General features: G+C 38.2%; 1 protein-coding gene across 1 annotated transcript in view; it reads left to right on the top strand.

Moving 5' to 3' along the window:
- DENND2C (DENN domain containing 2C) overlaps nt 1-17,070 on the top strand; it is a 48,333-nt gene that overhangs the window by 24,670 nt on the left and 6,593 nt on the right. The window contains exons 7-15 of the mRNA XM_081121151.1: nt 3,580-3,624; nt 5,447-5,634; nt 8,508-8,617; nt 10,198-10,267; nt 10,781-10,858; nt 11,396-11,536; nt 11,950-12,098; nt 12,584-12,761; nt 16,960-17,001. Of these exons, the coding sequence (XP_080977277.1) occupies nt 3,580-3,624; nt 5,447-5,634; nt 8,508-8,617; nt 10,198-10,267; nt 10,781-10,858; nt 11,396-11,536; nt 11,950-12,098; nt 12,584-12,761; nt 16,960-17,001 (1,001 nt within the window). The remainder of the gene's footprint in view (nt 1-3,579; nt 3,625-5,446; nt 5,635-8,507; nt 8,618-10,197; nt 10,268-10,780; nt 10,859-11,395; nt 11,537-11,949; nt 12,099-12,583; nt 12,762-16,959; nt 17,002-17,070) is intronic.

Below are 17,070 nucleotides of genomic sequence, written 5' to 3'. Positions count from 1 at the left end.
TGTTACAATTCAAGACTCATCTTTCTTCTTACTCCATGATGATTTAAATGAAGTGGTCACCATTTTTTTTAATATATCTTTATTGATTTCAGAGAGAGGAAGGGAGGGAGAGAGATAGAAATACCAATGAGATAACAGTCATTGATCAGCTGCCTCCTGCACACCCCCTATTGGGGATCGAGCCCGCAACCCAGGCATGTGCCCTGACTGGGAATCAAACTTCGATCTCCTGGATCATAGGTTGATGCCCAGCCACTGAGCCTTGCCCAGCTGGGCCTGTTCACCATTTTAAATGTGAGTTTTTATACTCTCAAAAGCAATTATTAAAAGACGTTTCAGTCTTCTGCAGAAGAAATAACTTTTGGTTATTGTTAGTAATAATAGCTAACATTTCTGAATGAAGCAATATGAACACATGAAGAGGTAGGGACTATCCTAATTTTACAGACTAAGAAGCTGAGCCAGAGGAGGAAATGTTGACTTCAGTCAAGGAGCATGAAATCACAGAGTCTTATCCTTTCCCCTCACCAAAAGTTACCTCTCAATTTTTCTCTAAACTTTGATTTTTAACAGTTTAACACTCTCCTCTCCATGGGTTTCCTTATCTTCACTAAGGATATGGCCAAAGGCTTTTAATTTGTATAATCCAGGACTAGATACAGAAGGTGAAAACTGGCGCCCGCCAGATATTATGCTGGGTCCTTGCAGATATATTATCAGTTTTCTAAATAGCCCTGTGTGGCAGATATTAATCTCACTGTTTTATAGACAAGGACATAAATCACAAGTTGCAAATTATGTACAATATCAGGACACTGGGGCCAGAACAAATTCTAAAAGAACATTATCATTTCCCCAGATTAACAGTGGTCTATTGATAACTATGCTTACCAGATGTGGCTCCCTAAGTGGGTTAATACCGATCTCTAATTCGTATGCTTTTATGCTTTAAGGATTAGGAACATTTTAGTAAATTTGGCTCTAAGACAGGTTTTTAAAGAGCCAAATTCTTTTTTCACTGCATCATTATTGAAAAGAAAAAAATTCAATAGCATGAATTGCCAACTTCTAGCACACATGAACACACACACACACACTCACACACAAAAGCAGTCCCTAAATTATAACCCTTCCCTACAAGATTGTTTTTCTTTAGTGTGGCTCAAAGAAAACATGCATTTTCCCATCTCTGTGACCAACTTCTCCGGCAGACCAGAGGACTGTCTCCCATGCCTGAGGATCTCCTGGCTCCAGTCACTGTTCTCAGGGTTTTGTTTTCCTCCTTTCCCTTTTGTCTGCTTATCAACAAGGCTAGTAGAACCAGATAATTATATTTGCCTGCTCTGTTGGTACATGCTAAGTTGTACTGAATCTATTCTAACCTAAACATTTCTTAAGTTTCAGTTATCAGGCATTACAGAATGATTTAGTACCATTCTTCAATTCTGTCATTACGATTATATGTGTCGTAGTCACACATAAAAAAGGAACAGCCTAGCACTTCTTTGATCCCTACAGATTCTGCATAGATATTCCTGTTGGCTTTTAAACCCCTTAACCTTCATTCAGTGTCCCAGAATGCAAGTCATCGGAACCCATGGACATGAATGTATTAAAGCCACTTAAACAATCTGGTCTTTTCCAGTTATATTACCTTTCCTCCCTTTTTTCTTTCTTTCCAGACACCTTAGGCTCCCCAAAGGTGCCTGGTACTAAGGATACAAATAAGACTCACAGTGTTTGTTCCTTCATACTGAACAGTTTTATAGCCCCAGTATACTTTTGTCTCTGTGGTTAATTTGAAGTTACAAACGTATATGGTACATAATATTTAAATAGCTACTTTTCCTGTAACATCTCTTTTGTATCCTTTTGCATGTATCTTATGAAGAGGCAGTCTTTTTTATAATGTTCTCTTATTCCTTATTATAAAATAAAGATGAGCACAGCAAGAAGTTATAATATAGAATAAAATAAAATGAAAAGCCAGAGTTCCCCAAACCTCTTCCTACTACTCCCAGAAAATTTTATGCAAATGCAAATAGTTTTTTCTACCCAAATGGTTTTATACCATTCAGACTTTGTATGTCTTACTTTTTTAAAAAAACACGTAGTTGATGTAGTTTGTAGTTCTTTCAGGAGCAACACCTAAAGATCCATAGAGCTGTACTGTATTTCTTTGTAGAGATGTAAAAGACTTTTATTTAGCTGGTAGACATTTTGATTGTTTCTAACATATTATTTAACCTGTGTATATTTTAAGTTCTGTGTGTGTGTATGTGTGTGTGTGTGTATTGCTGCAATATACATCTTTTTGCTTATATTTTTGTATATTGGTAAGAATTCATCTGTAGAATAAGTTTCTAGCAATGGGCTTAGAGAATACATGCATTTAAAATTTGTATAGCTGCTGCCAAGTTGTCCCACAAACAGACTGGAAGAGTGTATGTATCCGTGAACAGCATTCGAAAGTGACTTCCCTCACTCTTTACTAATACTGTGTTTATTAATGCTTTTTATTTTTTTGCCACTATCATGGTTGAAATTTATATCTTATTATTTTAATTTACATTTTTAAAATTATTAATTTGGACAATTATATTTATCAGCAGTTATAAATCTTTTTCTAAGGATTGCCTATTTCTACCCTTTATTCATTTTTCTGTCATACTATATTTTTCCTATTCATTTATAACAGCTATTTGAATATTTAGAAACTTAGCCTGGTGTCTGCAGTGCATATTACCAAGATTTTCCCATTTTATTGTTCACTTTTTAAATTACTAATGATGTTTTTACCCAATAAAAATTTTACATTTTTATATAATCAAATGTACATACATTTTAAAATTTATGACTCCTAGGCCTTGTTTTTCCTGATACATCTTAAATTCTCCCTTACTTTACATTTTTTAAAATTTTGCTTTAATTTTTCAGACTTAATCTAGAAATTTTTTGTTCACTCATAAAACACTCCCGTGTAAGGACATAGCCCCTAGTCTCAAGAAACTTAAAATCCATTTGGGAAAAATAAGAGTAGTTTAAAGCAGTCTGCTACTATAAGAATTCCGAGTAAAAGAGTTCAATTTGGCCTAGAGATAGGGTAGAGGTATTACAAAGAGCTAGACTGTTACTTCATAAATTTACTTGGTAACCCCTCTTAACCCAACATTTTCCATTATTCTAAATTTATAGTTTGTTCTGTGTTGAGATCTCTGATTAGTCAGGGATCCCACTTTGGTACCTTACTCTAGAATGTAAAGATAAGGAGATGAACATGGAAATAGAAGCCACTCCGAACTGGACTCCTTAAAACTAGTCTGAACTGCTGTTAATTTCTAGAGTTATGGAAGAGAGGGGAGCTGAGGAGGGAGTAAGAGTGTGGGAAGAAGACAGAATAGTTTCTTCTCTGAGCCTTTTGCGCTCTTGCGACTGTTCTACTTTGATGGAACTAAGTGGTTGGAGACAGGCTCCGCTTTCCTGACTCCAGCCCCCAGGTTTGTGGGGGTTTCACGTTGCTCTCATTCTGTTGTACTTCCTACTATTGGACAATATCAATGGAAACTACTCTCTTTTCAGGTGAAACCAGTGGGAACGAAAGTGATGCCGAGTATCTGCCAAAGAGTGAGTGAGTCAATGGGCTGCTCCCTTTCTCGTGATGATCATGCTTATAGGTGGGGTGACACCTACCTTTGTGATTAAGCATGTTTTCCCACAGGAAGTTTCATTTTGTAGGAGATGCCTTCATTATAAAAACTTGTTGAGATTTGGGGAGCTAAGCAGCACACTGTCAGATGTTTGACAGCATTAAAAAACTCCCATAGTGGAGTGAGGCAAACCCGCATGCCTCTTAAGATGGAATGTTCTTACGGGAGTGGCAGAGCTGCGTGTTCAGACAAATGTATAGACATTTCCCAACAGCCAAAATAGGGTATGTGTGAATCATCCTCTGAGACAAATACTTGGCATTAAATATCTGATTTTTCATAGTCTCTCGAGTGTAATTAAGTAACTGATATCTCTGCCATTGAGACTGAAAACATTGATCTACGTTTTATTCATGGGCATTTACATTCCAAATTATGGTGCTGTTTACTTTTGTTAGAATATAGAATATGCCATGCATTTTGGGCTATATGTATTCAAATACTTAATAGTGCTGAATATCCTTCATTTAATGGATTTTCATAGCAAGTTTTTTAGTTCCTGTTCTGGCGTATGAGGCGTGGAAAAAGTAAGAGACATGAAAAACCAAAGCTGCGTGCAGGGCCGTTCCGAGTCTGATACTCTGATCTTGTCATTAACAGCCAGGTGCTCCCTCCACTGGCCTGAATTGCTTCAGGTGTTTGATTCTGCAGCCTGGCTGAAGGTGAAACTTAAGTCAGCATCAGGTTCAGCCTGGATGTGCACAGATGACTAATTTAGTGCTGTTGATACTGAGAAACAGGACCTCAAATTTTCTTGACTTGAACTGAGTCCTTTGGGATAGGGAAAACTTTTCCTAGGACACTATGTGTACTGGGTAATTCTGGGGAGCCACTCCTAGATGTATCTTTGATCCATAGTGTAACTCTTTTGGGGGTGGAATGCATCATATTTCCCAAAAAAAGGCAAAATGATTAGTCAGAGGATGAGTCCATCATTGGCGTAGAATGCCACGTGTAGGCAAATCTCTGCGCCTCTTGGACTATTTCTCCTGCAAGTACTACATTTTCCTGGGTGGAGACTACCTCAGATTGTTCAGAATTAGAGATAAATGAGAATAAAGGATAAATGCTATCCACTTTTGAGTGGTATTGCTTATACTGTTTAAATAGTATGTTTCCATAATTTCATTCTTTTGAGAAATAGTTGACTAATGGATGTCTTCTACTGCAATTATTTCCTCTTGCATTTAGCATCATTTATTGATATAAGCACATGTCCATTCTTAGAACTATGTGCCAAGGAGAGGGGAAAAGGACAGCTTCTTTCATGTGAGGATAGTTTTTGTTTTAATTTTATCAGACTCGTCCCTTTATGTACTTACCTTCTGTGGGACTCAGTTCTTTTATCAGATCTTTCTCCTCCCTACCCCTCATGATTTCATGGTCCCAACAGTGACATCTTTTGTCAGGCCAGTGCTTTGCTTGACATGTTCCATGTGTCCTGGTGTCATGCCTTGAAAGATGGGATAGCATAGAGTATGTGTTGGGACATAGAGTATCAGTTGGGACACAGAACATTAATCCCAACACGGGTGCCCCCAGGTGCTTGTGAGAATCTGCATTTGACCCTCAAGCATGTCATAGCCCTAACAAGTATGTCTGTGCAGCAGATGTTGATTAGTCAACATTCATTCAGCAACCCCTGAGTGAAGAGTAGTCCCGTATGGGTTGCACCCTCTGGGTGCTAGAGGGAAGCTAGGGCTTCCCAGGAAAAACAAGGCTCCATGATGTCATTGCAGATCGCCACAAGCGCTTAGCACAACTGCAGCAGCCTTCCAAGAGGAATCCCCACTACCAGACCTTAGAGCGCGATCTCATTGAATTACAGGAGCAGCAGCTGTTTGAACTCTTTGTGGTAGTGTCTCTACAGAAGAAACCGTCAGAAATAAGCTACATTCCCCAGGTCATTCAGCAGTTCCCTAGCAAGGTAGGTGCAAGCAGGCTAGGAGGCATTTGGGAAAGTTTCTGGGTCTCTGCGTGTATTTATTTCCTCTCTTCTTGTTTATTGTTATCTCAGTAAGCTTTGGTAGCACTGTGCTTCTTCTAGGATCCGGTAAATGACTGTGATGACATCTTATGTCAGGCATAAGCCGCCACTGCAAGGGAGGAAAAGCTCATTATCCAAGTTTGTTCTTTATATTTTGCTCTGCTGTCTACTAAGTGACCTTTAGCAACTTACAAAGCCTCAGTTTTCTCATCCTTAACGAGAGGAATCGTAAATGTGGCAGAACAGGTAGCGGTGTAGAGCACAGATTCTAAGCCAACTATCTGTATTTGTCACTAACTCTGTAACTTTGATCAATTACTTAACTGCTCTGTGCCTCAGTTTCTTCGTTTATAAAATGGAGGGAATCATAATAGTGTTTGCCCCACTGAATTGTAGTGAGGGCTAAATGAGCTGTATAAGGCCCTTCGAACAGTGTCTGTCACATAGTAGACACTAGATAATGCTAGTCATTATTAGTGGGGATTTAACAACATAATGTCTATAAAGCACAGTTCCTGGCATAAAGTAAGCACTTGATAAATGGTAGCTATTATTAACAATATGATTTGGTTTGCTCTGCTTTTTTCAAAACATGATTCATTTATTCATTTCATCAAGTATTTCTTAAATACCTACTGTTTGCTGGTAGTAGGTGCTAGGAATACAAATGAAAAGGTCTTCTTGGTCCCTGCCCCCACAGGGCTTATAACATGGACCCCAAATGTGGCACTGAGCTTTGTAGCAGCAAATACAAAAGAGAAACATAACCATTTACATCAGGGCTTGCAAACTGGTGGCCTCTGAGCAAATTGAGCCTACAGACCTTTTTTTGTATTTGTGGTGTTTTTGTAAAAATAATAAATTATTTGTTGCCAATGTTTAAAAATCAAATTTCACATAAAAATCTGTATTTCTGCTTTTTCCTGAGAAACAGGAAAGCCTCGCAGCACTCAGCCAACATTCCTGAGTGGCAGGAATTGGCCAAAGCTGAGTAAGCCAGGACTGACTTCATGGGCATGTGACCAGCACAGTCACACAGGGCCCCTCACTTGGAAGGGCCCTGTACTGGGGATTGAATGCTCTGCAGTCACCACTGCAGTTCTTAATAATTTTGTCTTTGAATTTGTGTTTTGTAAGTGAAATCTGATGGGATTCTTACTTTTTCTTTTTTTAAATATACCTTTATTGATTTCAGGGAGAGGAAGGGAGAGAGAGAGAGGGAGAAACATCAATGATGAGAGAGTCATTGATCGGCTGCCTCCTGCACGCCCCCCACTGGGGATTGAGCCCGAAACCTGGGCATGTCCCCTGACTGGGAATTGAACCAAGATCTCCTGGATCGTAGGTTGATGCTCAGCCACTGAGCCATGCCTGCCGGGCGGGATTCTCACTTTTTAAAAGTCCTCAACAGCCCTGGCTAATGTGGCTCAGTTGTTTGAAGCATAATCCCATGCACCAAAAGGTAATGGGTTCAACTCCTGGTCAGGGCACATAATCAGGTTGTGGGTTCGATCCCTGGTCTGGGCACATGTAAGAGGCAACTGATTGATGTTTCTCTCTCTCACTTTGATCCCCCCCCTCTCTTCCCCTTCCTCTCTCTAAAAATCAATTTGAAATTTTTTTTAAAATCCTCAACAGCATCCCTATTATAAATAAATCAGTAAGTTTAATTTTCTATAATTATTCAGTGTAGTCTGAGAGTACGGGGTCATGGCCCTACTTAGTAACATAGTACCATTAGATCTAAAATAATGTAATCTAGATGGCCTTGAGGAATCATTTTCCATAACGAGGAGCTTCATTTTTCCCCATTTTTAATGTTTTATATTTGTAGAGAGAAATGTTGAGGTTGAACCTGTTTTCAGCACAGCCTGAATTAATGAGCTCAGAACCAGATAAGGATCAGTTGGCTCTGGAAGTGACTCAGGGGTGTCTCTCAGCACTTAGCATCTTTGTGCATTAGGCATCGTAAGTTAGGGAGGGAAAGAGCTGACCGAGCGAGCCCCTTTCGATCCTATTGTGGGAAACCTTGAATGAAGATGATTGTGTCACTTAACAATATAAAAATAATAGAATGTGATACAACTAAAATTTTATTAAAATGCTTTTCCATTATTAAGAACTTAATATCCAAGTGATCCAGAATGGCTGCATGTTTTGCTTTAGAAACTAAAGGATAGAGCATTTGTATTAGTTACATGAAAGCAATCTGGTAATTAGACTTATCTGCTTGTTTTTATACTAATTTTTCAATGTCTTTTGTTTTAACTAAACTTAGACTGTTCTTTAAGTACAATAGCCAGACTTGCACAAAAGGGTCTTTCGTGCTGAAATTTTACAGCAAGTTGCAAACCAGCAATCAGATAGCAGAGATTCCATGCTGAAGGAAACGGTCATATATGGGGCAGAGCCTAAAAATTTCTTTTCTGAGAAACATTCATCTGCCTTTTCAAAACATCTTTGATTATTGATCAGAGAGTGACTAGAGCTGACTAGGCTTTTGCTATCAGTATATTATAAAACAGATTTTTATTTATTTTATGTTCCATGTTCAGTTCTCTCTCCTATATCAGATTATAGGATCTCCACAATACCATTTCTGTGTGAAAATAGGATTTTTCATTCTCAGTAACTTTGTTCTCAGTGCCTCTTGAGATTACCAGTCTTGGCCCTTCCTGCCTTGTTAAACAGCACAAAAGTGGGCTGAGATGACTACTTAGGCTTATCAGTGACCTCTTTTCCCAAGACAGGCTGAGTTGTTGTCTGTTCTCCACTTACATAGACTATTATTCACCTGTATTGTTCTTTTTCAGGGTGACCATGGCTTTAAGCAATCCAAAGACACCGAAGAGAGACTCAAAGTTATCCCCAAATTTTGCTTTCCTGATTCGAAGGACTGGGCTCCAACCTCAGAACTCAAGAGGTAAATAGGCTACTTTGTATGATTTCTGTTTGTCGGGACCACAAATGTAGAATTGGTGCTTGAGAAGTGGGGAGAGTCAGCAGGGAAGCTATGTGACCACTGGCAGGTCAAGGATGCAGTGGGAGGAAAGGAGAAAGAATTAAACATTTCCTCTGTGGGGCTCAAAAAAGAAAAACACGGAATAATGTCAATGTCAAAGGGAAAACAAGTTTGAGGGTCTGTCCGCTTTGCCAGTCCTGCAGGAAGAAAAGTTCCACTTTACATTCAATCAGAAATGCCACCAAGGGTATAGAAAAGGAGAAAAGACTTGACCTTAGAGACTCAGAAACAGATAAAACAGAGCAGTGCATCTTCAGCGTGATAGAAGAAGCCATGGCCCAGATTGTATGGGCCCCTGTGGGACATGTACAAGGGGAGGCTCCAGTTTGGGATGTGTAGTATGTTGAGAGGGAGGTATAAAGAATTTCTTCCCGGTATGAAGAGAAAAATACCAATTTCAATAATAAACTATTGTTTGTGCATCCTGCTTGAAAATCGATAACTGCTTTGTTCACACCTGTGATTATTGATCATGCCATTCAGACTGAAAAGTGTGGTTCTGTGACCCATATCACATGATAATGCCCGGCTGGAAGGCAGCCTCAGCCGTTGCCTAAGTAGCCCTGCCCTTCTACCTCCTGTTGCCTCCAGTCTAAGCTGCTGTCTCTCATAACCAGTTCAGCCTGATCGCCACTCTCGCCTCTGCACCATCAATCCTGATGCTTTTGTGCTGGCAGTTACACTGCAAACTGGAGGGGCTGCTGCTTCCTTATTGCCCTGGCTGGTTCCCCCACCCCCACCCCGCCCCGCCCAAACAGGTTATGTGTCTTTATTCTAGAATATTTGGAAAATACAGAGAAGTAAGTAAAAAGCAGAAATGAGAAGTCACTGGCATCCCGGTTACTCAGAGATAATCACTGTAAATAGTTTGCCACATTCCCTTCCAGGTTTTCGTTTTGGCTGTATGTGGATATGTGTATTTATTGTTCAAATTTGGACTTTTTTATTATTAATGAACTCACTTCTTGGGCATCGTTAGATCTTCTTTTCGTAAATTATCTCTGCATATCTTTTGCCTATGATTCTAATGAGGAATTGCTGATTTTTCTGTTAATTTTTATATATTAAGGGTACTATCCTTTGCCTATCACTGTTCCATATGACCTCGCAGAACTATATAGAAGAATTTGGGAGGGAAAATAGCTTATTACAGTCACATATAGCTGCCTGATGTATTTGACTGCATTGGACATTCAACAAAAGGAAAACAGGCTTGACGACAGCTAGGCTAGATAAATGAGTAAAAGGAGGTGGCAGCATCAACAGCTTGTCCTCTCCCTGGACTCTCACTCCCGTGCCAGACAGGACAGTCAAGGCCTGGGCTTTCTCCCTCGGGAGCAGTGTGACTTGCAGTGAATGTAACATCATTACCTCCTCTGCCATCACAAAGTCACTGCTGTTAGGCTCTGATTTTCAGTTGTTCCATGAGGAATGTCATAAGCAGTTGTTTGGATCTCAAACTAGTTCCTGTTTTTTTTCAGTGAAACATTCTCCTTTGTCTTAACTGGTGAAGATGGGAGCCGGTGGTTTGGTTACTGTAAGAAGCTTTTGGTAAGTTCCAGGCTTGTGCTACAGGTAGGGCTGGTCAAGGAGCAATAGACTCACACTAGGAACTTCAGAAACACTATCTCCAGATGAGTTTGAGGTCTCTTCAGTGATTTGTGTGTTAAAGAAGCTATGTTAGCTTTCAACAGTAAGAGCGAGGTTGGGGTTAGTCACATAGTACTTTAGAGGAAAAGGGTGTGGACTTATTTATTTTATTTGTTTGTTTGTAATAGAGAAAGGAACCACTGAGTAGGGCTGCATCGGTCTGGGTGTATTTGAGGAGTGGAGTGCAATGAGTCAATCAAGGGCTCTGAGTTCCTTTCTTCTGGCTTAAATGCCTCCACTAAACCTGGAATAATTATGCTATTTTTTTTAGCATTACCCGGTCTTTCAGTGCTCATTGAGGATGAGAACCTTGATTTCTACTTTGTATTAAAGAGTATTAAGGGAGTGTTGATAGTCCAAATTAGTAAAAACTTGTGCTGCTTCATTTTTGCTTTGTTGGTTCTTTTCTATTAGCCAGAAGGCAAAGGAAAGCGACTCCCTGAGGTTTACTGCATGGTCAGTCGCCTAGGCTGCTTCAACCTTTTTTCAAAGGTGAGTGGGGAATGGTCCCTATGAAAAGTGGTGTTCTTTCTGAGCTCTGCGTAAGTTTAGGTTTCTGATTACGTCACTGGGCATACTACTTTAGAAAGGGTTTCCCATTAGTGGGTTAGAGCCACCGGTGTGAAGGCTTAAACTTAGATCTCTAATCCAGATGCTGTTGCCAAGTCACCCATATCCTGCTTTGCTAGCTCAGACGAGGACATTGCCTGAAGCTTATCTTATCTCATCGTTCCCAGACCCCAAACTGCAGTATGTCATTGTCAGTGTCACCTTCTTTACCCCTCCCTTAGTGAAATAAAAGGGACTCCTCTTCTAAAAATAAGTTGATTTATTTTAATAACTTTTCTTGGTGATATAAAGATACTCCCAAGAGATACAATGCCTTTAATGAAGGCATATAATGTGGAAGCTTATTTTTTTTTAAATTGGTGTTATTTTTAAGTTTGCACACCAAGTTTGGCAGTTTATTTTTTATGTCTTTTTTATGTCTTTGAGTTCCTAATAAAATAACATATTTTGTATGAATAGATTCTAGATGAAGTAGAGAAGAGAAGAGAAATGTCTCCAGCTCTGGTTTACCCGTTCATGCGAAGTGTCATGGAAGCTCCTTTCCCAGCTCCTGGACGCACCATCACAGTCAAGAGCTACCTCCCTGGGGCTGGAGATGGGGTGAGTTAGTTCATTTTGCAAAGGTTTGATAGCTGCCAGGCCTCACAGCAGCAGGTAGGCAGTTTTCAGGAGCCTATTTTCCCTTCTCTGTAAACTGTATGGAATATTTTAGCCTCACAAAGCACTGGAGAAATATCCAGTTGAGCCGCTTGGTAATGACAACTTCAGTCATTACAATAAATTGTGACAAATGAAGATTATACATACTGTTGTCAGGTGAGATAAAGGATTTTACCAGAAATTTACAAAATTACAAAAATAAGGTGTTCAGTCTTGGGATTAGGGTAGGCAGCTTCACAAACTCTTTGTAGCAGACCCTTTTTCTTGAACTTGACCTATAAAAGAATGACAGGACCCATTAGTGTTGTCATTAGAATTGTTTCAGCTCCCTGATTCAGATTCTTGCATTTCAGTCCATTGAACTCTGCCGACCACTGGATTCCCGATTAGAGCATGTGGACTTCGAATGTCTCTTTAAGTGCCTGAGCGTGTGTCACCTCATCCGGGTCTGTGCCTCTCTCCTTTTGGAGCGAAGGGTAATCTTTGTGGCTAACAGCCTAAGGTGAGAAATAAGTAAATAATGTGACTTCCCACTGATGTTTTATGTGCTTTGACTGTTTTAAAACTTGGTCATATTAAAAAACTGTAGGTACTCAATCAGTTACCTAATGCCATAGTGACATGGATAATTCCAAATGGTAAATAATACAAAACCTATTTGCACTAAGCTATAGCAGTGACTTTTGGATGTTGCAATTAATTTACCTTTCTAAATGTGTTTTGCTTAAGCTGTTAAAAATTAGCATTGCTTTTCTAGGTACACACTAAATTTTAGTAATATAAATTGGAAGGAAGAGCTGGATTGAAATTAATGATTTCCAGTGAATTAAGTTAAATTTTTAAATAAAATGTTAAAAATTAATGAGTAATCACAGAATTGTTAATCTGTGATCACTAACTGCCATCCATTGGTAATTCTGTTTACATGACATCTGCAATGCCTCCATAGGATGCTCTGTGACACCGTTTGCTTTCTCCTCTGGCTAGCACCCTGTCGAAATGTGGCCATGCTGTAGTTGCCACACTGTATCCATTTACCTGGCAACACACCTACATCCCAGTCCTGCCAGCATCTATGATCGACATCGTGTGCTCACCTACTCCATTCCTCATTGGAATCCTGTCTTGCTCTTTACCACAGCTCCAGGACCTGCCCATTGAAGAGGTGAGAGGGGAGTAGTAGTACCTGTGGTAAAGACTGGAGCACTGACAATGAAAACAAGTGATCTTTAAGAGTGATGGAGTTGTTAATTAATGTTAATACATTATTATTAATACATTATGCTATCATATTTTTGTATCTTAAAGTGAGAAATTCTATAGTGTACATGAATTTATGGTACACATGTATCTTATTTACAGTTGTGAACTATGGGCTCATTCTTGTATTATTTTAAAGGTTAGGTCTCTTTTTTAAAGTCAAACATAAAAACTACTCTGGATTAACTTTAAAAATTGTTTCAAAGATAATGCACATGTAGATGAGTGCCCAAAACAAAATGTGCAGCGCAGTGAATTATCACCTGTTGCTTATGTAACAACACTGAATATAACAGAAACATTACAACAATGGAAACACTGCCAGCCGCCCCCCACTCACCCCAAAAGTCTCCTTCATGCCTCCTTCTAGTCACTGTTCCCTTCCCCTCCCCCCACAGAAAGTTACCAGTCTTGACTTTTATGGTGTTTATGTACTTGTTTTACTTTATAGTTTTATATCCTAGGAATGTACCCCTGAACAATATAATTCAGTTTTGCCTGGTCTTAAGCTTTATATAAATGGACTCATAGAGTGTGTGTATATATATATATATTTTTTATTTTTTTTTTAATGATTTCTTATGATCAACATTATGTCTGTAAGATTCATCCATGATGAGATTTACAGTAATTTGATCATCTCATTGTGTATAGTATTCCATTGTGTGAATGTACCACAATCTTCTTATCTATCCTACAGTTGGATATTTTGAGTTGCTTCCAGTTTGGGGTTATTATGAATAATGCTGCTGTAAATATTCTTGTACATGACCCTTGGTACATAGGTGCATGCAGCTCTATGGGTATATACTTGGAAATGGAGTTGCCGGGTTATAGGGTAAGCATATCTTCACCTTCAGTAAATAAAGTCATACTGTTTTCCAAAATAGTTGTGCCAAACTAAACTCCCTCCAGCAGTGTATAAGAGTTCCTGTTGCTCCACATCCTTGCCAGCAATTCTTGTTGTCATCAGTTTGTGTAATTTAGCCTCTCTGGTGGGTGTGTAGTGATATTCTCATTGTGGTTTAATTTGCATTCCTTGATTACTGTTGAGGGTGAGCATCGTTCTCTATGTTTATTGGCCATTTGAATAGCATTTTGTATAAAATTCCTTGTCTATCTTTCTGCTGGATTGTTCACCCTTGGTGATTTGTAAGACCCTTTTTGTATTTTACATACCAGCCCCTGATGGCTTGAAAAATCATTCTCCAAAACAGGGTTTTTTAATGCACAGAAATTCTTAATTCTAATGTGGTCAGAATTATCAGTCTTTTCCTTTATGGTTAGAGATTTTTGTGTGTGCAAGCTACTTAAATTTTTCTTTATATTAACTTCATGGAGATATCCTCCGACATTATCTCCTGGAAGCTTTGGAAGCTTTATTCTTGTGCCTTTAATTTTTGGTTCTGAATCCTGGGACTGGATTTTTTTGTATCTGATAGGAGGTAGGTGTTGTTACAACTCTCCTAGTACCATTTATTGAAAGGACTGTTCTCCATTACTCTGCTGCGTTAACCTTCCCAATCCCCAGTTTTATTGATATATAATTGACCTATAACATGGTATTAGTTTAAGATGTACAACATAATGATTTGACATATGTACATAATGTGAAATGATTACCACAATAAATGTAGTTAACATTCATCACTTCACATAGTTACACGTTTCTTGTGATGAAAACTTTAAGATCTACTCTCTTAGCAACTTTCAAGTATACAGTGCAGTTTTGTTAATTGTCCCCAGGACTTACTCATTTTATAACTGGAAGTTTGTATCTTTTGACCAACTTCACTCATTTTGCCCACTCCTCACCCTCGCATCTCTGGTAACCACCAATCTCTTCTTGGTATCTATGAGTTTGTTTTTCTTAGATTCTATATATAAGTGAGATCATATGGTATTTGTCTTTCTCTGCCTGGCTTATTTCACTTAGCATAATGCCCTCAAGGCCTATCTGTGTTGTCACAAATAGCAGGTTTTCCTTCTTTTTTATGGCTAAATAACATTCCATTGTGTGTATGTGTGTGTGTGTGTATACACACACATATATAAATATATATATATAACATCTTCTTTGTTCATCTGTCAGTGGACACATAGGTTGTTTCCATGTCTTGGCTATTGTAAATAATGCTTCAGTGATCATGGGAGTGAGTACATCTTTTTGAGATAGTGATTTCATTTCCTCTGGATTTATGCCCAAAGTGGAATTGCTGGATCACATGGTAGTTCTGTTTATAATTTTTGAGGAACCTCCATACTTTTTTCCATATGGTTGCGCCAGTTTACATTCCCACCAGCGGTGCACAGGCTTCCCTTTTCACCACATCCTCATCAGCATTTATCTCTTGTCTTTTTTATAACAGCCACTCTAAAAGGTGTGAGGTGATACCACATTGTGGTTTGATTTGCATTTCCTTGATGTTTAATGAGGTTGAGTACCTTTTCGTGTGTCTATTGACCATTATATATCTTCTTTGGAAAAAATCTCTACTCAATTTCTCTGCCTATTTCTTAATTGGATTGTTTTTGTTTGTTTTGCTGTTGAGTTCTATGGGTTCTTTATATATTTTGCATATTAAACCCTTATCTGATATATGATTTGCAGATATTTTTCCCACTCTGTAGGTTTTCTTTTCATTTTATGATGGTTTCTTTGTGCAGAAGCTTTTTAGTCTGGTGTAGTCCCCACTTGTTTATTTTTGCTTAAGTTGCCTTTACCTTTGCTGTCAAATGCAAAAAGTCATTGCCAAGACTAAGATCTTCATAGGAAGAGGCTTGCTTCCTATGTTTTTTTCTAAGTTTTATGGTTTCAGGTCCTCCATTCAAGTCTTTACATTTTGTTGGGTTTTGTGTATGGTGTAAGATAGGGGTGCAGTTGTTCTGTTTTGTTTTGTTTGCATGTGGCTGTCCAGTTTTGCCAACTCCATTTATTGAAGAGACTGTCCTTTCCCCATTTGTATATTCTTAGCTCTTTTGTTGTAAATTGATTGACTATGTATGAGTTAGTTTATTCCTGGACTCTATTCTCTTCCATTGATCTGTGTGTCCTTTTTTATGCCAATACCATACTCTCTTAATTACTGTATAAAGTAGTTTGAAATCAGAAAGTGAGATACCTTCAGCTTTGTTCTTCTTTCTCAAGATTTCTTTGGCTATTTAGAATCTTTTGTGGCTCTATATGAATTTTAGATTATTTGTTCTATTTCAGTGAAAAATATCTTTGGGATTGCATTGACTTGTAGATTGCTTTGAGTAGTATGAATATTTTAACTATGAATTCTTCCAATCCCTGAAAACAGAATTTCTTCCCATTTATTTGTGTCTTTAATTTTTCTCATCAGTGTCTTATAGTTTTCAGTGTATATATGTTTCACTTCCTTGGTTAAATTTATTCTTAGGTATTTTATTCTTTTTGATACAATTGAAAGTGAAATTTTCTTAATAATTTCTTTTTCAGATAGTTGTATAGAAATGCAACTGATTTTTGTAATAACCTTTTTAAAAACTTTGATGCAAAATTTTGAACATATGTAAAAGTAAACAAAAGAGCAAAATAAATCCAGTCACCCTAGTTCAATACTTACCACGTTATGGCCAATCTTTACCCTTATCCATTCCACTCTCCCACGTATTTTGAAGCATACTGTGACATAATTTCATCTCTAAATATTACAAAATAAATCTCTAACATAATGGCATTTTTAACAAAATCACAATACCATTATCACACCTAAAAATTTAATAACAGTTTTGTAATATCAGCAAAATTTAGGGTTCAACTCTCCAATTATTTCATAAATCTTTAATAGTTTGTTTGAGTCAGATCCCAAATAAAGTCCACACGTTACATTTGGTTGGTATGTTTTTTAGACTCTTTTAATCTGTAGATGTGCCTGCCATCATTCTTTTCACTTGCAATTTATTTGTTGGTGTATTGGTGAGTTAATTTTTAAATGGGTTATAACTTTAAGTTAATTTTGTTTAAAAATGTTCCCATTGCTTGAAAGAATCAAAACACTCTTTCTGACCAAGCAGTGCCTAACATATTTATTTGTGACTGTCTCTGGTTTAACTTGCCTCGCTCCTTTATCCCATAGGTGCTGATAGTTGATCTCTGTGCAGACAAGTTTTTACAGGAGGTGAGTGACAAAGGAGGCGATTACATAATATTTGGGGATAATTAGACAGAAAATATGTGAAAGTACTTA

This window comes from Miniopterus schreibersii (assembly GCF_964146895.1).
Source record: "Miniopterus schreibersii genome assembly, chromosome: 19".
NCBI classification, from domain to species: domain Eukaryota; kingdom Metazoa; phylum Chordata; class Mammalia; order Chiroptera; family Miniopteridae; genus Miniopterus; species Miniopterus schreibersii.
Note: the sequence above shows the minus strand (reverse complement) of the source record. Positions and strands in the feature narration are given on the sequence as shown.